General features: G+C 36.0%; 1 protein-coding gene across 2 annotated transcripts in view; it reads left to right on the top strand.

Annotated features, from left to right (window-relative positions):
• The window catches only part of esr1.S (estrogen receptor 1 S homeolog), a 111,088-nt gene that overhangs the window by 55,167 nt on the left and 32,431 nt on the right, over positions 1 to 23,490 (top strand). For both annotated transcript variants that reach the window (NM_001089615.2, XM_018264270.2), the window contains 1 exon segment: positions 15,482 to 15,598. In NM_001089615.2, coding sequence (NP_001083084.2) covers positions 15,482 to 15,598 — 117 coding nt within the window.

Genomic DNA, 23,490 nt, shown 5'->3' with positions numbered 1-23,490 from the left:
ATTCTGAGCAGCCTTGATGAACCTTCACACAACTTCATTACTCAAAGACAACCTAGTCATTTTTGTAATATCAATCTTTACAGTCTTGTCATGTGTCAATAAAAAGCACATCCTATTGAGACCACCTGATTTGGGGTGATGCCCCCTTGAGTTGAACTCCTCAACTGAATTTACTGTGGAATCTCTTAGGAGTGTTTGAAGTCCTTATGGAAGACCCTTGCCAAGTCATCCAAGAAGACATGGTTATCTTGCTGGAAATTGTATTTCTGAAATCTATTTCTTCAGAGACCAATGACTAATTGATCCTAGTTCCTCAAAGAAATCTGCTACACAGAATTTATAAAGGGCCTTGCCCAATGAACTGCTTAACTTGCTGTGGGATTTAATCCCAAAACTATATATCTTCTCTTTCATCTTTCTGAATATTGGAAATTCTAGTATATTGCTTCTTGCCTCTTGTTACCAGCTGTATTAACTGAATGTCCGGGAACTTGACTATGCAAGCCATAGCCACATTGGGTCTGAAGCAAGTAGTCGATCCTTTTAAATGCTTTATCCTCCTTCTGATGCATTGGAACTGTATGTCTTTTAAGGACACACAGACAACTTAACATTTATCACTGGGGGTGGTTTTAACAGTGATGATGTCTAAGTTTGCCCAGGTGCAGTAATCTATGGCAGTCAATCAGTAGGTAGCATTTACTGCTCGCCTGTTTAAAAGCAAACATCTTATTGGTTGCTACAGTTGACTGCTCCTACATATGGGGGGAAAGTCTTTTTTTAACACTCCACTTTTGCAAAATATATAGAAATAATCTGCTATACTGGAATTCATTATGGGATCCTTTATAGACAAGAAACATCTGGTACTGGCCATGCATGATCGTATCCTCCTCAGACAGCTGCATGCACTACCTTTAAATAGGTGGTCAATATTATTATTGGGAAATATTAATAAATCATCTCTAGTTTTTCTTCAGACATCTAATGTTTTGGAGGAGGAAGTAAACAGAGTGTCTAGATACTACTATTACTTGGTATGAGTTGAACTTGAGGCAGAGGCTTTCAACAGTCAACAAAAAGACTATTTAAACCAGTCTATAAAGTCAGCCATAGCTGGAAGTGTTTTGTCTTGTAAAGTAAATATAAGAGGGACATAGCATATTTAAATTGGTCTTACAAAGAAAACATCTTATAGATGCTGGTTCTACAGTAATGCAGTATGTTGTGTATCTTCCGTTCAGGTAGCTTGATGATCATCTTAAGTCTCAATTATTTAAAAAATCTATAAAATTAAAGGTATAAATTGTAAAATTGAGTACATTTTCTCTACCTCATTCCCTTTGTTTCTACCCCTTCCAATTTTTTCTCCCTCCCTTATTCTGTATTTCCTCACATTCTATTCTTATTAAATTTACAGTCCACCAATTCAATGGCTTTCTTGTCTTCCTGTTATCTCCAGCATTCTTACCACCTTTAAGACAATGGTAATGACACATATGTTATATGATATTGGATCCTTAGAAAGGGTGCTTCTAATAGAAGCACATCAGTCATATTTTATAATACTAGATGAACAATTCTTGCTTGGTTGTCAGTTTAAAGTGTATTTTGACTTTGAAATGGTCTTAACTGTGTTCTGAATCTTGTCATGTATACAGTACATGGTGCTCCTCTAATTGGTGTTCTTGCTCAACACTAGCATGGCACAAAAATCAAAACAGGTCACGTATGAGAGATTAACAGCCAGGCCCCCCCCACAAGTTGAAAATCAACATTGGTGGTCAGTGCCCCCCAATAAAATGAAAAATAAATGGTGGTCAGGGTCCTCCATTAAAGTAAAAAAAAAACATTGGTGGTCAGGGTTCTCCCCCATAAAAGTTGAAAAATTTGGTGGTCAGCCCCACCCCAAGTTAAAAGAAACATTGGTGGGTATCCCCCCCAAGTTAAAAAACAACATTGGTGGCCAGCACCACCCCATGTTAAAAAAACAGTGGTGGCCAGGGTCCCCTACTAGATTAAAAAAAAAAACATTGGTGGTCAAGGCTCTCCCACTATAAAAGTAAAAAAAAAACTCACTGTGGCCAGGGATTTAAAAAAAAGAAAAGACCATGGGTTTTTGGTGGAAAGTTACTTTAAGCTTCAGCTCTTTTCAGTGGCTTTTGCTTCGGCAGCCGTTCTGTGGCTTCCACTTCGGCTTCCATTCCGCTTTAGCACTCAGTCGGCTTCAGCTCCCATTCAGCTTTGGCTTCCATTCGGCTTTGGATCCCATCACATTGATTGGAGCAGCTTAACGACCAAACAGCCAGTCTGGGCCTCATGTTTCAGATACTTGACCTATACAAAGCATTCATTTCCTTGACTGTAAATTTGACTCCTGACAAAAATATAAAGAAATCAATTAAAACGGCATATAAGAAATTGCTAAAATAGGAGTTAGATAATTACCTAAGAAACTACCATCATAGTTTTTAATTATTGATATTATTATTTGATATTGATTAACTGAAATTGCATCTAGGAAATTACTAAAATAGGAGTTAGATAATAACTGTCTAAGAAAACAACCAGTAAATTAGTTCAGTATTTTATTATGGGCAGGCATAATAAGTAGAACAAAAATACCTCAAGCATTAATGCGTTTAACTGATAGGGTGTAACAGCCTGCCTGGTGTTTCTGTGCTGTTTGTGTTACGGCTGCTCTATGTGAGGAGATGGATAAGGCTCTGGTTAATTACTATGCTTAGTAATTGCTAGTAAGCATGGCTTGTTGCACCTGTTGCCAATCTGGCCACAGGTGATTTGTGTAAGCCATTAGTCTGGCTATAAAACTCCTACTCTGCTCTGACTCATTGCCCAAGATAGGTTTATGTTCCATAGTTCCTGGGTGTGTGATCTTGTCTGATCCTGTTAATTGACCACTGTCTGACCTTGACCCTTGCTGTCCTGCTGCCTGTACTGACCTCTGCCTGTTCTTCGACTATTCTATTGGATCTCGTTACTGTATCACAAATCTGTTTGGTTTGACCCTGGCCTGTGACCTCAACTAATCTTCTGCTTCCTGATTTACCATATCGTCTGTTTGGTATTGACCTGGCCTGACCCTTGACCATGCTTCTTGTTTGCTATCCTTTCTGTATACATTATGGTTCCCTTGCCTGCCCAGAGCTCCCCCCTTGGTTGTCTCACCTTAAGTCCAAGTGGCATCTGCTCCTCCTGAAGCCAAAGTGTGAGCCGAGACCAGGACCTTGGGGTTTGCTCTGGGTTTTGGGATACTATACGCTAAATATGGTAAGGCTTCAGCCAGTGTTATATATTTACTAATGACATAGTACAGGGATGGGACCTATTATCCAGAATGCTCGGGACCTGGGGTCTTCCGGATAACAGATTTTTCTGTAATTTAGATCTTCATACCTTAAGTCTACTAGAAAATATTGTAAACATTAAATAAACCCAATAGGCTTCCAATAAGGATTAATTATATCTTAGTTTGGATCAAGTACAATGTACTGTTTTATTATTACAGAGAAAAAAGAAAATTATTTGTTAAAATTTGGATTATTTGGATAAAATGTAGTCTATGGGAAACTGCCATTCCGTAATTGGGAGCTTTCTGGATAACTGGTTTCCAGATAACGGATCCTATACCTGTATAATGTTTTTTGCAGGATGCAGCAAACTAAAGTGATAAACAGTTGAAATGATAATAAGTACAAGGCCTAACACCCTGGGCACACAAACATTTCCATTAATTCGATGTATTTATCAAATAAAATGATTGTGCTTTAGGTTTGTTGAATCATAATTGCTTGGTACAGAATATTTAGAATTTAGAGCATGGACATTTGAAAACAGGAAATTACCAGAAATTGTGAGTTGCTTGCGTGTCACTGGGTGAATATTTTCTCAGAGCTTCTCAGCACTACTGCAGGTTCCCTAAATTCTATATAATAACAGCTGTGGTAACAACATAATCTAGAAAATGGAAATCTGTTTAAATTATATATGCATGCTTCTGTTTTAAACAAAAAATGCATACATACTTGAGCCAAATATAATAATGTATTTTAATCCAAGTGCTCATTTCATCCAAATGCTTAATCTTTCTGAATAAGAGGTATTATTATTATTATTGTACTTGTTGGCCTATTGTGTTACTTGGTCTACCACACAGAAGTTCTGGGTTGGTTCTAGAAGAAACAGAAGAGTAGCACAAAAAAAACCTTGACAGAAAAGAAACCTCAGTGCATATGAAAAATTAGCATTGAAATATAATGTGGTCATTCACAAAAAAAGAGACAATACAATTTAAGTCAATGTTGAAAGGAATTTTCCATCTTCTTTTCTTCTCTTAATTAGAGGATGGTTATCATTGGATATCAATATCCTTAGTCATAATGGAGGGGACAGAACATAGTAATATTTTCCCATTTTATTGTGATGTGTTAAGAAAAAAAGAGCCCTGGCTCATTGCAGAGAGAGTAAATAGTTCTGCAGTGTCTTCTTTAGAGATAAGGACTGATGCTAACGTTCATGTTAATCTGGATGTTACTAAAAAGTCAAGTGGTGCTTAGAGAACTTCTGTGTTTGTAAAACACTCTCTAGTTTAAACATCAAAAGCCTGGACCTCTATAATCGATGCCCTTCCCATTCAGTCTACCATCTTCTGCCTACAATCAAACTCTTACACTTATCCTGTGTTCCCAAAGTGCAGGTCATTTTAGGATTAACTAATAGCACACTCAGAAACATACCACATATGCCTAGACAACATTTCAGGAACATTGCCTTCCAATTATCCCCACCCTGTGTACACACTACCATAATAAAAGTGATTGACTACGTTTCACATGAAGCTACACAGAGTTTTACAACATAAAGGCTAATTGTCCCATGGTTGCCATCTTTATATTAGAGTTATATGGGGAAATGTAATGAAAGTCGCAAAGAGCAAAACAATTTGCACAATGCAAAATAAAAATTTGCATTTTGCAATGTAATATTATTTCTTAAACTGTTATTTCAATGCAAATTTTAAATTTCACACTTTTAAGAAGTGCTTGAAGGCTTCATAATCTTTTGGAGCAAACATAACTTTTTCAGTAATAACTTTTATTATATTCACTGCGCACTGGCACAAACTATAACATTTGCAAACCTTCTTCCACTGTCAGACGAGGTCGCTAAACCTGTGACAGCAATCATAACAAATCTCTAATATGAAATAAAGTGAGAAAAACAGTTATTAAAGTTAATGGGTGGCTACATCTAATGCACATCTGTAGCATATGCAGACTTAGCATATGAGTTTTGTTGTATACAGTATATGTCTTTTTTAATGTATAATTCCCTATCAGTTTTCTACAAAACAGGGCATGTTTCCAAACAAAAAAAGTGTGTTCTGATTCTAGAATAGGTTGGTTGATTGGCAGTCTGAATCCCTAGGAAACCTGCTCTTTGATCGTGCCCCAGTCTCTCTTAAGGCAAAAAAGTCCAGTAACTATGAACATATATCCTGGTTAGAGAATTCAGCCTCTGATATTCCCCACATTTTATATAGAGCATTTTAGGAAATACAACCCTACCCTCTAGGGTGTATCTGAATATTGTGCCACAATATATTATATATATATGTGAATATGCCTATCTAGACCAATGCCTATGTAGACTAACAATGCTGGGGTTACTTCATACTTATAGGTCAATAATATCTGCTACCTACATATATCTTTTAGCTCTGTCAGATAATGTATATCTATTTTGGGCTCAACTAAAGAACAAGGCTTCCTGCAGCCTATGCTTTCCAAAAGCATTTTGTTACTTCTGGCCACCATCCATTCACTCTCTGGCTATTTTTACTGTTGTTTTGTTCAGTGAACCTTAACTTCCTTATCATTTACACGGGATCCATACTCCTATACCTTCTTTCCTTTTTTGCAGACTACTGGGGGAATATAATAAAAATTGGTAACAGAAAAATATTTTCAATGCTAAAAATTATGCTTTTGTGTGAGCAAAATTTCCTTTCCGCAAATTTGATATAGCTTTCGCGAACCCGGAAAATGTTTAGCGGCCACTTCCGACAGTGAAAGAAGGTTTGCAAATTGTATATTGTGAATGAAATAAAACTTCTTACTGAAAAAGTTGTCATGCTTGATCCAATAAATTACACCTTCAAGCACTTCTTAAAAGTGGCCAATGCACAATTAAAATTTGCAATGCAATAACAGTTGAAGGAAGAGTATTACATTGCAAATTTGTATTCTTATTTGTGCAAATTGTTTTGCTCTTTGCAACGTTTATTACATTCCCCCTAAAATTATATTATGACCATGAGAGAAGCATGCTTAATGACTGTGTCCAATTTTTTATGTGCAACCATACATATGCACATCCTTGTTATAACAAGCAAAAAATCTATTTGGCAAGGATTCTTCTATTTAATTGCTTAGTATCGTGTAATTAAAAGGGATATGGACATTCACTACTATTTTCCCATGAAAACATCTGGATGTTTGACTATAAATAAAACTCTGGCAATGATTTAAAATGGACCACACCTCATCACAGCATTAGAGGAAGCATAAGAAGGAAAATAAGTTGCACAGCTTCTAAATTGCTTCTAACATAATAGGTGTTTATAAGCACCTCTCTGACATGTTTGCCAAAAGCCAATTCAAGGCAAAGTAGTGTAATTTTTTTTTAGAATGTTTAGAATAGAATTGTTTCAGATAGGCTGATAGGATAAATCAAATGCTGCAATTGTGAGATTAGTTAAAGGTCTTCTGTCTCAAAGAAACCATCTAATAAGCCAACAGAATATCAACTCTGTTGGTCTGAAGTCGATGTTGCTGATACTATTTTTAAGGATATTTCATCACAATTAGAGTTTTTGATACCACTACTAAACTCATAAACTCTAAAACTAGGCATGTTGTGATGTTTATTAAAACATCCAAAAAAAAAGAGCTTAATGATGCACAAAAAATATGAATAGCTCAAACCTCGAAGAAAATGTGTTTTTTGGACACTTTCTAGTGGAAAAAAAAATCCGAAAACCTCTAAAAGTCCAAATTGATCAAGAAAATATAGGTGAATACTTTAAAGCCTTGCTTCAATAACAATTACTTTTGAAGTGTGCATATTTTGGGATTGATGATGGAATTCTTTTATTTGTGTATTGAATTGTACACAAATGGTATACTGCTTGAATATATAGTACATACAGGTATGTGTTCTTTGTCCCTCCCCCTGCCACAGGGAATATTGGTGAAACCAATAATTACATAAATGGATTCTGTAGAAAAAAAATAACATTTGTCACTTTGTGATTCAATTACCTTTATACCAGTTGTTCGCTGTAATGAGTTGGCACAACATGTGAGTTTTTCATCATTTATCAAGCTCGTTTGTAAGAACGCTTTAATGCTTTCTGGGGGAGAACAGCATCAAAGAACAGTTAGAGGTTTACATCCAAAATCCAAACAAGTAGACCTCCCCCATTGTTTTAATCTTTTACTGCAGCGTCTATTAAAAGTAGATGCCTGACATTGCAAAGCAGTTACAGTTCAGAACCGTAATCTTCTTAGCACAAGCTGTGAACATTACAAAAACAGATGCTTTATTGCGATGGTTTAATTGAAAATATTGTTCTAACAGGTGTCTAGAAGGGGAAAATTGGATTGTGTCATAGCATATTGCCAAAGTCAACAATAGCTTAACCCAGACTGAAGAAGGAAAAATATGATTGTGCAGTTAAAAATTGAAATCCCTTCTTAATACATGTCACCGTGTTTTTATATTGTTATAATGCAGCAGTTACAATTTATTTTATAATAACTTTGTATAATATATAACCTAAATAAGAAGGATTTAGCGCTATTCCTACGATCGAACGATCGAAGGAATAATCGCTTGATCGAACGATTAAATCCTTCGAATCAAACGTTTCGAAGGATTTTAATCCATCGATCAAAGGATTTTCCTTCATTCAGAAAATTGTTAGGAAGCCTATGGGGACCTTCCCCATAGGCTAACATTGGCCTCAGTAGGTTTTAGGTGGCGAACTAGGGGGTCGAAGTATTTTTTAAAGAGACAGTACTTCGACTATCAAATGGCTGAATAGTCGAACGATTTTTAGTTTGAATCGTTCGAATCGAAGTCGAAGGTCGAAGTAGCCCATTCGATGGTCGAAGTAGCCAAAAAAACATTTAAAATTCGAAGTTTTTCTCCTCTATTCCTTCACTCAAGCTAAGTAAATGGGCCCCCTACAGTATGGGGCCGATGCATCAAGGGTCGAATATGGAGGGTTAATTAACCCTCCATATTCGACTGGGGAATGAAAATCCTTCGACTTCGAATTTCGAAGTCGAAGGATTTTGCACAAAAAGTTCGATCGAACAATCGAAGGAATAATCCATCGATCGAACGATTAAATCCTTCGATTCGAAGGATTTTAATCCAACGATCGAAGGATTATCCTTCGACCAAAAAAACTTAGCCAAGCCTATGGGGACCTTCCCCATAGGCTAACATTGTGTTCGGTAGCTTTTAGGTGGCGAACTAGGGGGTCGAAGTTTTTTCTTGAAGAGACAGTACTTCGACTATCAAATGGTCGAATAGTCGAACGATTTTTAGTTCGAATCCTTCGATTCCCAAAAAACACTTAGAAATTCGAAGTTTTTTTACTTTGAATCCTTCACTTGAGCTTGGTGAATTGGCCCCTATGTGTCTCTGGAGCTTGAGAAGCTAAAGGAACTTGCCCTAGTGCTGTGGGATCAAGGGGCCAGATTAAGTTCAGTGAGAAAAACATTTTTCACGTGAAAAGTTATTGTCAAGATTCAGTTTGTAAGGCAATTCAGAAAGTTATCTCATGGTTTATCATGCTAAAACTCTGGGAAACTATGGGGAAAAAACTAGAGCTGAATTAGGAGAAAAGTTTTTTTCACCTTGAATTTAATCATGTCCATGAGTTTTCACTTGATAAACCATGAGATAACTATTTCTCACTGAATTGTATCTAGCCCATAATTGGGGATAACCCCAAAACCGTAATCTTTATATATTTATGTCATATAAATGGGTGTACATTTTCTATGTTATATTTATCTGACAGATATACGAGAATTTACTAAGATTCTCATTGTTGTCAGACTATCGTATTTGGTTGTCAGACTATAGATTGTTTCTCTGACCAGATTTTTCAAAGTTTTACCTAATAGGCTTATGAATAGTGATGGGCGAATTTGGGGCGTGAAAATTTGCGAAACAGCAAAAGATTTGCGAAACGGTGCCAGCGTCCATTTTTTTTGACGCCAGCGAATTTTTGCTGTGGTTTTGCGGATTTATTCGCCAATTCGTGTCTGCTGAATAAATTCGCCCATCACTACTCATGAAAAATGTGCCTTTAGAACTATATAAGTTGAGCTTCTGCTATTTTCATTAGAGATGAAATAAACCTATAACTTTTGGAATCAGCTGAATACCAAACCAAACCATTATTTGTATATCCAAATTAGAGTAAAATAAAAGGTCATTATCTGTCAACAAAAATTTGTTGCATTCAGTTGTCCAGTTCTTTAAGTTTCAGATTTTTATCAAATTGTGATATTAGATTCTCAGTCTGCTGAGAAGCCCTCTGTATAAACAAACCCTTCCCTTGCACCAACGGTAGCCTTTGTTAAGCATTTGAATAATGAACAATTCATTAAACTGTAATTTTTATAGTGAACTGGTAGTTTCTCTTTCGCAATGTATATTGACCAGGATGTTGCAATGGGACTTCCTTTTAATTTCAATTTTGCTCTTTTTACTACAAGAAATTACTAAAAAAGTAGATTAACCAAAAGTATGTTCAGCACAAGCCCTATTCATTAAACTGATGTTGAATAAGAAAACAGTTAAGACATGTTTACTGCTAGGGCACTGATATGTTTACATTTTAAACTTTATTTATTTTTTAACATAACATTTTCAAGCAAGGATGAAACAAGTTTAATGGTGTGCACTATTTGCCTGGGAGTATGTATCTTTATGTGCTTAGTTAGCTAAGAGTTTGTTTCATACAGATGTGGGATTGATCATATGCCAGACTTGTAAATGATTTGGGATTTATAAGAATCAGATAAAATAAGAAATATCCCAGTACTTTGCCAAACCTTAAAATAAGATTACTATCAGCCATGTGGCTGTGGGTGGACTTTTTATTTATTTTATTTATTTGTTTTTCCTTTTAATTTGGGAAGCAGGTAGCCAGCACATTAGTCAAAACAATCCCTGTAGAGTTGTGCACTACAAACAGATCATTTATTTTGACAGACTCTGTCTATTTCGAAGTTACTTGGGAAAAAAACTAGCAATTGGTTCCTAACTTCATTGTCACAATTCTTGGGGCAGACATAAAAAATTTGATCTTTGGATTTCTGAAGGATTTCTAGCAACACATTTAGTACCACTTTCTGGAAGTCTCAGGAGGATCTTCTTGACACAAAGGAATATGTTTATCTTTTTAACACATTTATTAAAACAGTTCCAGTCAATGAGAATGTGTTTGACTGCATTAAGCACTGAGCACCATTCTGTTCTGTATCATGGAACTAGACAGCACAAGGCTCTAACACTAGTGATGGGCGAATTTGTGAAACGGTGCCGGCATCTCGTTTTTGACGCCAGCGTCCGTTTTTGATGCCGGCGTCCCTTTTTCAACATCTAATGAGTAGAGCTTGTGCTGAACATACTTTTTGCCTGTTGTTTTAATTAGGAAATGTGTATGTTTTTTGTTATTTCTTGTTGGTTTTTTTTGTGGGCAACATCTGAACGTAAATCTGTGTGTGTGTGTGTGTGTGTGTGTGTGTATATATATATATATATATTTATGTGTGTGTGTGTGTATGTGTAGAGATATATTAACACATTATACAGAAAGCTCATAATTACAGGAAGACCATCTTTCATAGGCCAAATAATAGAAAGATTCTTTATCTGGAAAACCTAAGGTTCAAAGCATTCTTGACGACAGATTCTGTAACCATGTATATTTATATATATATCTTTTAAACATATACATTTACTATATATATATATATATATATATATATATATATATATATATATATATATATATATATATATATATATATCTTTTAAACATTGAATACCAAAATACCAGTGATTTGTAAAGAGGAAGAATGGCCCTCTTGCAGTGTTTCCCTTTTAATATAAAACCATGCTGGCCCTTCCTGTTGCAGACTAGCATTGCTTGCTGAAGATACAATGTAAATTTATTATCCATGACTACCCCCAGCTTCTGCTCCATCAACCATTTGCAGTCCAATTAATTCCATCTAGGACACTCATACATGCCAGTTGATCTGGACAGTCTGGCAATTGTACCAGTTATAAATAAATACCCTTTGTCTTTTTCAAAGGACAATGTTTTAATTACTTTCAGAGGACCCTAAAATTATTTCACCAAGTGCAATCCCTTTAGGCCAATACGGATATGCTTCTTGAAAATGGCATAAATGTTTTATAAACACCCTGGAGTGAAGGTGGGTACTCATAGACATAGATATACAATAAGCCCTTAAGCAGTGCCATTTGACTCTGCTCCCAGTCTTCAATCCTGCCAGGAGCTAAATGACAGATTTGATAGACCGCAAATGGTGGGTTTTTTTATTCTTGGAGAAATATTACACTATATTATACATCTTTTTCTCTACTTTATTGTTGTTGTCTGCTTCTGAGCTGTTGAATTTTTTATTAATGGCAGATTTGGATCCGGAGGAGAATGGGTTTCACAGAAATGGAAATCCCAGAAACAGTGAACTTTATAATAGTATTAATTGAAGAATGTCTGTGTTGTGATCAGGAACCCTCTATTGTCTCTTAAAAATAATAATAATAATAATATGCAATTGTTACTGTGCATCTATTTTTTTTTATGTCTGTATATGTAAACTGTAATGTTTCCTTACTCTGTAAAACACTGATGGAGACATGCTATATAAATAAGAACAATCACTTTAAAAACTATAATTGACAGTAATATACTCTATAATGGACATTCGAATCTCAGTATATGTTACATTATATCTCCAGTTATACTACTCTGTCTAGCGATAATGATAATTTGGAGGTTAAGTAAGTTAATGGATATATATATATATATTTTTAAATCCATTTAATTTTGTTATTTTTTTTTCTCAAATTACACATAATTGTCTTTGCAGAGGCTGATACCAGAAAAAGAATGAGTTCCATCATGCAAATGGCTTAATGGCATTAATAAAAGCACTCACAGGAGTTATTTATGTGCAGAGGTGTATTAAATGTACTTGTAGACCCCTGTTTATTTCTGTATTGATAACAAAGACCTTGCAATTATTTAGTGGAATAAGTATAAAAGGTGCAGCCGATCTAGGAGCCTTGGGAAGCTACTCCATGCTAAAGATCCTTGGTGGAGCACAAAGCTGCTCTTGCTATCTGTACTCTCCAACTTACTCTACTAGAGAGTCTATGACAGATATAACCCTGTCTCTAGCTAACCTCGTTCACGGGGTTCCCTGGTCCCCGACTCAGACACTAGAGGTACTGGTCCCTCTATGGCAAAAGCTTTAATGGGCCTTGGTGTACCCAGGCTCAATGGGAACAACCAGTCGATCAGGACACCAGCAGCCAAAGAGGAAGACCCCTTTCCAAACACTATATGGAAGAGTCCCTGTGAGTGCCACATCCTGCTTTATGTTCTAAATATAATTTACACAGCAACTAGGGAAAAGGAGGAAGGGTAGGGAATTAAATGCATAGAGGCAATTTAACCCTATGGGTCCCTACACTTGCTGTAAGGAGAAAAAGAACATAATTGTATAGAGAGTTCTGTAAAGTAGTGTAACAACCCTACAAAAACATGAAACATGAAAAAGGGGCATTTAATAAATGTGATGAAGTTGAGGCAGTTGTTCAGTGATGACTCAAGTAGTTTGGCTTAGATTGGTTTGGAAGTAAATTATTTTTCAATTATCATCTCCTTACCCAAAAATGTACACTGCTGAATTAGTAAACTGAATTTACTGAATTCTATATTTGTACTGAAACAGGAGAAAATCTTAGTGGGGAAATAATTTGCATAAATAAAAACATATCCTGAAACCTTTTATCCAGAAGCTCCAAATTATGGAAAGTTCACCTCCCATAGGGGCAAATTCACTAACTGGTGAAAATTCCCCTGCTATGGCTTCGCCCTCATCGCAAAACTTCACCAGGCATAATTTCGCCTGGACAACGCTAATTCATGAAGATCCGAAGTTGCGCACAGGGTAATGAACGCTGGCAAAGTTGCGCTATAGAAAATACACTAACGATGCCTAATTTGCATATGGTGTGCAGTTAAAGTACAATGGCCGTATATGCTGCAGCAAATACATTACACTACACAAGGCCAGGGAAACTTAATAAAATTAATATATAGGTGTTATATTGGCCTACACATGTGCCCACAGTATAGTTTAGGTGCCATATGTTATCAAATGTAGGGGGAAGGAGGGTACCCAAAAAAAAATCTACTCTATTGCACTTCGCCTGGTCTGAGGTGGCGAAGGCAAGTCTGACGATAGAGGTAACAGTCAGCAAAATCAAAAACTTGGTGAATTTGCTTAGTAATAATCTTTCGGCAGATCGAAAATTCGCCTGGCGTTAGGGTGCGAAGTTGCACAAGAGTCTATCTCCTTGGCAAAATTACACCAGCGAACGTTAGTAAATCGGCAAAGTGCCAAAATGACGTAAATTTTCGTCAGTGTTAGCCACTTCGCCCTTTATTAAATTTCCCCCATGGACTCCATTTTATCCAAATATTTCAAATTTTTAAAAAAAATGATTTACCTTTTCTCTGTAAAAATACCAGTACCTTGTACTTGATCCAAAATTAGGGGCCCATTTACTAACAATCAAATTGCAATTTTTTCCACAAATCTTGAAAAATGTGTGGTTTTCTTATATTTCTAAAAAGCTTTAAAAATGTGTGATTTATTAAGTGCAAAAACCACAAAAACATCTAAACAAAACTGAAGTGCTATGGAAGTCAGTGGGAGCTGTGCTGATCTAATTGGACCACTTTGAATCAATTCAGACTTTTAGAAATTTTTTGGATTTTTTTTTGCTAGGAATCATCCATAAATCTCAAATTTTTAGAGGTTTCCCAGGTATTCATATTTTTAGCGATTTGTTCAGTGCTTTTATCGTTTGTATTTTTTATATTGGGTTATTTTAATAAATTTAATGACAATCTTGGTGTTAGAGTTTGTTTCATTGTTTAAATACACAGGTTCACAAAAGCTGTATTAAATATGAGCAAAGTATAACTTCTCACAAACAAAACAGCTTTAAGCTAAAGGAAAAATATACCTTCCCTTTTTTTATATGAGCTCATTCAGTTGGACCTAGGTGCATAAACACTATAAATAGATGAATACATTTTTTTTCAGCACAAACATACCTGATTCTACAAATTAAAAATACATGGGTAAGTGTTACATGCAATTTCCCAACGAAGTAATGCAACCTCACCCTTATCTTGTTTCAATGTGAACTGATGGATTCTGGAAATCAAAGTCTCTCTGTTTACCCAGGAAATCAGTGCACTACCTGCAATAGAAAGCAGAGGAGCTTCAAGCCCCAGATAATTTGACTATACGATGGAACAATATAAGAGAGTGGGTTGTATTATTGTATAAGGGGGATAAAGAACTGGAGCCTTTGTACAGATATAGGCTATCATTGTTTTTTTTTAGCTTGTGTACTCGGGTATATTTCTATAGAAGCAATACATTAATATCTATTGTATAAATGTCTAAAGTTAAAAGAACAGAATGTCTCCTTCTCACACCCTGTCACACACTACTTTTATTAGTACCAAAACAGGGTAATGTTATAAAAATCAAAACCTTTAAAATGTGTCTAGTACCCAATAACATGCAATCAGTTGATGCATCATCTGATGGCAAATTGCTGATTGGTTGCCGTGGATTAGCCAATATGAGTATTTATGTTTTCATAAACACAGTAATGATAGCAACAGTACAATTAAAAAGTTCCCCTCTCTTTCCATATTGTTTCATTCTTAAATCTCTTTTTGCCAGCAAATGTTTTTGTGAATCTGTGCTTGAATTTCCCTATGCGGTCTGTTTGATGCATTTGAAACTATTGAGATCAAAGTCTGATTTAGAGGAATCTCTGGCCTGAGTTACAGTGAGAAAGGATACCTAGATATAGAGTAATTTATAGAGTCATCAGTGGCATGCTTGGAGAAATTGGCAACACATAAACCTTTTTAATTTTACTTTACTTTACACCTTTACCGTATTCATTTGATCAATTTTACCTTGTATAATAACCGCTAACCACAAAGGTTTTTAAACATTTCAAAATTACAGGTTATGGACAGATGATCAGTTATTACTACAGATTTTTATTTCTGTTACAGGACATAATGACTACATGTGTCCCGCAACCAATCAGTGCACTATAGACAAGAACAGGAGAAAGAGCTGCCAAGCCTGTCGACTGCGGAAATGCTACGAAGTTGGAATGATGAAAGGAGGTATGTGCCAAAAAGCATTGGAAAATAACACTGATGAACATGATTGTTTGTTCTGTTGTCTATGAATCCTTATGACCTCCACTCAATCCACTCAACTGAAACATTTGAATATAGCTAAGTAGTAAACACAGCAATTTAGTCATTTTATGTCATAGAAAACATGAAACTTGAGAAAGGATGTAGAGATCATTTGTATTTTTGTATACAGAAGACGGTCATATTTTATTTATGTTTCAAAAATAAGGCACATTACTAAAGAGTAATACATTTTGGCTTTATGTCAGCTATAACAACTTGACCAATATGATTTCACTCAGAAGGGTTGCCGTTAGAAATCACAGGGCCCCATACAACAAAATTTTGGGAGGCCCCACCCACCCTGGCCCCCAAGCCCCACCCCAGATCCCGCCCACTCCACATCACAGTTAAAAGACCACACAGACATCAGTGCTAAAAAAGATAACCCCCCCCCCACACATAAGTTATAAAAAGCTATTGGGGACCAGGGCCCCACTATAAGTTAAAAAAATAAAAGTTTTTTTTTAAAAAGCATTGGTGCCCCCTTACAAATTGAAAAAAAAAATTGGGGCCCCAAAGAACATTTTTTGAAAATACATTAGTGCCAGGGCCCCCCTTACAAGTTTAAAAAAAATTGGGGCCCCAAAGAATAATTTTTAAGAAAACATTGGTGCCAGGGCCCCCTTACAAGTTTAAAAAAAAATTGGGCCCCAAAGAATTTTTTTTAAGAAAACATTGGCGTCAGGGCCCCCCTTACAAGTTAAAAAAAAATTGGGGCCCCAAAGAATATTTTTAAAAAAAACATTGGTGGCAGGGGTCAATAGAGTATTATAATAATACATTGGAGGCCAGGGGATTAAAAAAAAAAAAACACACATTGGTGTTCAGAGGAATTGAGCTGGTGGCTTCAGGACTTCAACTTCGCCTCCTTTTGCGACTTTGGGTCTTTTCGCCGCTTCAGGACTTCAATTTCAGCTTTTTTCATGACTTCGGGTCTTTTCGCCGCTTCGGCTTCGCCTATTTTCGTGGCTTCAGGTCTTTTCTCTGCTTTGAGACTTCGGCTGTACGGCTTTTTTGGCACTTCTGCATTTCAACTCTTTGGGACTTCTTGTAAGGAGGCGGTGCGGCTTTGGCGCTGTCAAGGGGGACCCGGCTCTTTGAAAAAGTTTAGCACTGCCGAGCCCCCCTTCAGACCCGGGCCTGGTACACTTGTACTCCCTGTGACCCCCTGATGGTGGCCCTGCATACAGACATAAACATATGGAATAAAAATACACAAAGGGGCAGATTTATCAAAAAGTGAGATTAGAGATCATGTATTTCTATTAATTTTCATGGGAATTTCCACCTTTCACCCATTGAAAAACAAGATTCTAAAAATCTCATAGGAATGAATAGAAAGTGAATTTTTCAGTGGTGAGCTCTAATTTCACATTAATCTGCCCCTGTGTGTATATGGCAGTATACATTTGATGGTATACCTCCATACCAACTCATTTGTGAGCCATTTGCGAAAATGCAAAAAATTTGCATACAACAGAAAGACGGCACAGCAGTGCAATAACTTTTTAGGGAAAAACATGGGTAATACAACTATTTGTGAATAATATGTGCTGTGCATGTGTCCGTATCGCAGCCAGTGAACTTACAGGGAGGACAGAGGGGTATCAGAACTGTGTATTAGAAACTTTTTTATTTTGCACAGTCTGTCTATTGAACCAGTTTAATTTTTACATGGAACTATTCCTTTAAATATAATGAAAGCTTATGTGCTATTTGGATTATTTCTACAATATACATAATAAACATAGGTTACAACATGCAGAACCAGCATAGAGTTTAAACAAACAGACTTTAAAAGACAAACATATATTATCCATAAGTTATGCACTTATAGTAGTTTTTATTTTACCAATAATAAACTCTTTTGTTGTGGATATTTTCCCCCAGGGAACATACAGGAAGTTTCTAATATAATGAAAATGTCGGGAAAGTGCAAATATCTTTTATTAAGCAAATGAACCTAATCTTACAAGGGCTTTGCTGAAATATACTGTCTTCAGCTTTCATGTGTCATGTTCAAGATAATCTTCCCAGTGAGCCTGACAGGTTTCTAGCTTGATAAATGCAGACCAGTGGCTCATCCACTTGGCTAGGACCCGATTAGACATTGCCAGAAATGTGTTTCTTCCCAGAGCCAACCAAAATATTGCTAGCATTGAAATGGAGAGATTAACAATTTTCCATTTATCATCTAATAAAGCATGATAGAGCTCACGTAATCCCACATCACCACCTAACTGAGGGAGGGTTCGAGTGGCACTGGTTCAAAATGCCAAAGTCTAGATGGGAGTTAACACTTGGCATTAGCATTTTCTTATCTAAATTTGCCTAAACTGCTTTGTGCTGTGGCATGTACCTTTGAAGTACGGAGCAAGGTTGTTAAAGCTAATAGCAGAAACTCACATGTGTGTTTGCCAGCATGGATAAGAACATCAAATGGTTACTAGCAAATATTATTCATACCTGGTATTTTCTATTTCATAGCACATGGAACTCTAAAATAAAGGGTGCTTAACATACACAACAAAAGTTGTAAATACCTTATTCTGTAGAAGAAATAGTTGATTAAATAAGGTAAATGAGAATAACATTTAAAAAAGGCAAGTAAAGCCAAAAAACATTGCCTAACATAGAAAGAAAAAAAACACTTCTAAGCATATTAATTGAACATTTTCCTATGGTTTTAATGTTATTTGCAAATATAACTGCAATTAAAGGTAGTTTTTGTTTTGTTTAAATTTATATTTGTTTTAAAGTGTGGAATTTAGGGTTGAGTAGAATAGAACCATATCTCGGGGATCTATTATTTGGTATGGTAAGGAGGAGGGATTTTCTGCATTAAGGGGTCTTGCCATAATATTGAGCACAATACCTAAAACTACATGAACAAAACAAGAATTTAACACATAAATGCCTAATACAGTTCTTTTGTCGTCAAAGCTGAATTAGGCAGGTATTACTAAGGAAGAAACGTATCAAGCGTAAATTAAGAATGTGTATTTGTAAATATTACTTTATGGGGATTGGCACAGGTATTTTTTGGATCTTTCTGGCTAACTGGTTCCACTTCATAGATCCCAAACTGCTTAAACTCAAGAAAAAGGAACAAATACTTGTGATATACTGTCCAGTCAGTTATGCTGCTCGTTGTGTGTAGCGGAGCGTTGGTATTTTTTTTTGTTAGCTGCTTTTGGTAACTGGGAACAAATCCAATGGGAGAACAAGGCATTGTTGTGGATGTGACAGAGAAGGACCTAATTTAAGAATTGCAGAGAAAATCATGCCTCAAGGACTTTTTACATGCAAAACAGCTTGAGTAAATGGTTGGAACTGCCCATTTCAGATAACCTTACTAATGATGAGTAATTTTTTTTGCTATGTATGATTTCCCAGCAAAGACGTCGAAAAGTTTTGCGGAATGGTGTCAAAAATTCGCCACAAAATTGTTGCACAGTAGACAAAAGTGGTAGACACAAAGTCACGTGTAGACTCTAATATACAGTATTTTGCTCCATAAAATTTACTGCAACAAAAATGATGCCCATAGATTTTAATGTGTTTCATTAATTTCTCACCGTTCCACAAGTTTTCTGTCAACACTGGACAGATTTGCTCATCACTAAACCTGACCCGTGACATCTTAATTGATATCTTTCTGCCTCACAGCTATTTACAGCTCCATAAACTGGAGGACAAAGACATACAGTGAGCGTTACCCAATATAAGTAATAAGACATGGCTAAAGCTGGTGTAAAATAGTTTAGAGCCAGTCAACAGGTTTTACAGATGGCTGGTGTTACTCAAAGTAGGAATTATGCATTGCTGAGACTTAACTAAATAACTGTAATTGTATTATCATCATGTAAGCATTGGCACATTTATTTTGAATATATTTGAAAGCCTAAAAAAAAGATCCTGCCATACATTTTTTTTTAAGAAAAGAGATAGTCAGACCACCCAACAAACCATACCATATAGTACAAATAATCCATGAAGTTGTGAGACTGATCTATGGTATAATACACAGCCATTGCTCATCGGCTACGGACCAGAAGAAAGTGATTTCTTTCATTTCCTGAACCCCCCCCATTGACACTGTAGTCCTATTATTATTATTATTATTATTATCACCATGTATCTTTAAAACTCTAACATATTGCTCAGCCCACTGGAACATAGGGTAAAAAAAGAATAAAGTGTCTATACTGCCATAAAGGCAAAATTGCACCTGTTATAACATTGTGTTCTTGAGTTGGAAATCACTTAAAGGAAAACTATACCCCCCAAACAATGTAGGTCTCTATTAAAAGATACTGAGTAAAACAGCTCATGTGTAAAACCCTGCTTCATGTAAATGAACCATTATCATAATAATACACTTTTTTAGTAGTATGTGCCATTGGGTAATCATAAATAGAAAATTGCCATTTTAAAAAATAAGGGCTGTCCCCTGAGATCGTACGATTCACTGTGCACACATACAAACCACATGTAAGGTCACATGAGCCAATTAACGGACAGAGTTCTGCCTTTTGCTTCCTCACTTCTTCCTGTTACAGTTAGTGTTGTAGTATTTCTGGTCAGGTGATCTCTGAGGCAGCACAGATAGAGTCACGAAATGGTGGTTCAAGGCAAGAGATGTAAAAGGGCAATATTTATGTAAATATATATTTCAGTTTGGTAAGATTCTTTAATATGTCATTCAATTTGATATAAACTATCTGTTGCTTAAGTATTCATTTTGGGGGTATAGTTTTCCTTTAATTTCAAATGAGCTTAAGAGCAACTTCAGAATTGGCTTCTGCAGATAAGATCAATTTGTGTCCTTTTAAGTACAGTGTAATCAAAGTCTAATACGTATTATCCAATGTTAAACCTGAACTCGTATAAAAAAAAAAGCTGGGTGTAGAAGCTTGATTTATAACATTTAGCATTTTTCCAATAGCCTGTTATCATCATTACATGTGACAAAGAAAAAAAACAGCTTAAGATGCATGCATTTTTCTCATTTACAATGTTTTTGAGACACACAATAAATTAAATTTTTTGTATTCTTTAAATTTCAACCATGCTAGATAACTTAAAAATGCTTTTCTTGTTTCCAAGTGGTTCAACCTGGAGTTTGTTATAACCATGCCATTATGGGAAATAGACCACTCTTCCTTTTTCTTTTATGGTATTCTTCATCCTAACAGTAATGATATGTTCCTTAGTAGTGATGGGCGAATTTATTCGCCAGGCGCGAATTCGCGGCGAATTTGCGCGATTCGCGCCGAGCTAATGAATTCGCGAAACTCCCGCGAAAATTCGCGGTAAAAATTCGCCGGCGTCAAAAAAAATGTTTCCGAAAAACGGACGCCGGCGTCAAAAACGGGCGCCGGCGCAAAAAACGGGCGCCGGCGTCGAAAAAACGGGCGCCGGCGTCAAAAACGAGACGCCGGAGCCGTTTCGCGAAATTTTCGCCGTTTCGCGAATTTCGCGCTAAATTCGCGAATTTTTCAGCGAAGCGAAACGGCGCAAATTCGCCCATCACTATTCCTTAGCTAAAACCTATGGACATGTGTATGTGTGTTATTGAAAATGTGTACATTTACTATACAAATAGAGAGTAAAGTAGAAAGATACCAAACAAATTCATTTATACAGTAGGTCTGATTTATGAAGTTTTGAAACTTTGAGTTGGGTAAAACTAGGTGTGTTCTTTATATCACTCACATTTTTTGCCTCGTTTTTCCTTTCTGTGATTTTTCTAGTTGGTCATGAATGAAATAAAGAATTCCACCTTTTTTTTTTTACCTAATTTAACCTGATGCCCTTACTCAGCCGCTACTTATTATAATTTTGTAGGAATGCACCAAATCCTTCTTTCAGCTGATTCTCAGCTATTTGACAATGTTCTACCGAATCATTAGGGTCAGATTCTGTCATGTTTTGGGCAATCTATTAACGTTCCTGAACTCATGCATTCTGCAATGGATTGCTTTGGCTAAAACATATTTTTGGGAAACTGAACACTAGTTTTTTAAAACCAGTTAGGCAGCAAGTCAAAGCAATTAATTTCAGAAAATGTGGGTATATCCAAAAACTAACTTACAGTTTTCTGTAATTGTATTTGTATGGCCTCTCCAGTCCGATTTATCAGAATTCATATTTAGATTTTATCTTAAATTTGAATAAAGTCTAGGGATGCACCAAATCCACTATTTTGGATTCGGCCGAACCCCTGAATCCTTTGTGAAAGATTCGGACGAATACCGAACCAAATTCGATGCATATGCAAATTAGGGGTGGGAGGGGGAAAAAATGTAGTTCCTTGTTTTGTGACGAAAAGTCATTAGATTTCCTTCCCCACCCCTAATTTGAATATGCAAATTAGGATTCGGTTCGGCCGGGCAGAAGAACTCGGCCGAATGCAAATCCTGCTAAAAAAGGCCGAATCCCGAACCGAATTCTGGATTCAGTGCATCCCTAATAAAGTCAAATGTGTGCAAATTAAAAAAAAATATAGCTATAACTTTTTAACTTTATAAAAATGTGAAAAACTCAAATGCAGTGAGTTTGTATTCAACTCATTATTTTCAATGATGAAAATCAACCAACTTTTAAAAAAGTTAAAAAAAAAAATTAAAAACTTGAAATTGGAAGAAATTGCTTAAATTTTGCTTAAGATAAATCCCATTGACTTCTACAGGAACACACCAGCTTCTAGAAGCCACATTTCTACATCTGAGTTTTTGGATTTTTTTGCGCTTAAAGGAGAAGGAAAGGCTTATTTAATTGGGGGTGCCAAAGGTTAGGCACCCCCAAGTTATTATATATATATATTTACCTCACACCCCGGCCAGTGCTCCTATCAGAAAAAAATGCACCAGTTTGGGGGTTCTTCCAGAGAGCACCACGGAGCGATTAGCTTCCTTCTTCTTCTTTCTTCAAATTTCCCAGGGCAATCGCATGCGCAGTAGAACGAAATAGCCAACTTCTTCATTAAAGTTTAGGCATTTTTGCGCCACTGCGCACCTGCGAAGAAAGAGGTAGAAGGAAGCCGATCTCTTCGTGGTGCTCACTGGAATAACCCCTGGCCTGGGGTTTAAGGTAAGTATATACAATCAATTGGCACCCCCAAGTATTTAGAGCCTTTCCTTCTCCTTTAATGAATCTCTAAAATTTGAGTTTCTATAACTTTTGCTAAAGCACAAAAAAAACTTTAAACAATAAATATTTGAACATAGCTACATAAGCCCCTTATATAGTGTTCTGCCAAACCAAATTGAAACCTTTCAAGACATGCAACTTTTGTGTTGGAAAGATAAAACGAATCCCTATTACTTTGTAAAACTTTTAAATTGAAATACTATAAAGATGATGCATACATCCTAAGACTAGGACAAATATGTAGGCATTAGTATAAAACATGTCATATATTCTATGATGTGTTTTAATTGGGATTCATGTGATGATTATTTTGTAGTTAGGGAACATACTGCTTATAATGGCAGTGGTACAGTCATCAGTAAGAGTAAGAGACAATTAACTTATTTTGCAGTGTTTTTTCATTGAACAAAAATTTACTTTTTATTTGTAAATGTTTGGAACACTATTTTCATTGAATCATTAAAGCAAACAAGCATCCAAAATATAAAACCAATGCAAATGTTTTGTCTTTTTGTAGTTTGAAATATACTTACAAATATGCTTACAAAGTTTGGTGTTGTGTAGGTGCAGAAGCATTTATATCCAGTAAGTGCGTTTAAAACATAAAATGAAAAAAAGTCTACTTTCTGTACTTTAAAGAGGACTGATATATCTTTAAA

This window comes from Xenopus laevis, chromosome 5S (genome assembly GCF_017654675.1).
Source record: "Xenopus laevis strain J_2021 chromosome 5S, Xenopus_laevis_v10.1, whole genome shotgun sequence".
In the NCBI taxonomy this organism is placed as follows: Eukaryota; Metazoa; Chordata; class Amphibia; order Anura; family Pipidae; genus Xenopus; species Xenopus laevis.
Note: the sequence above shows the minus strand (reverse complement) of the source record. Positions and strands in the feature narration are given on the sequence as shown.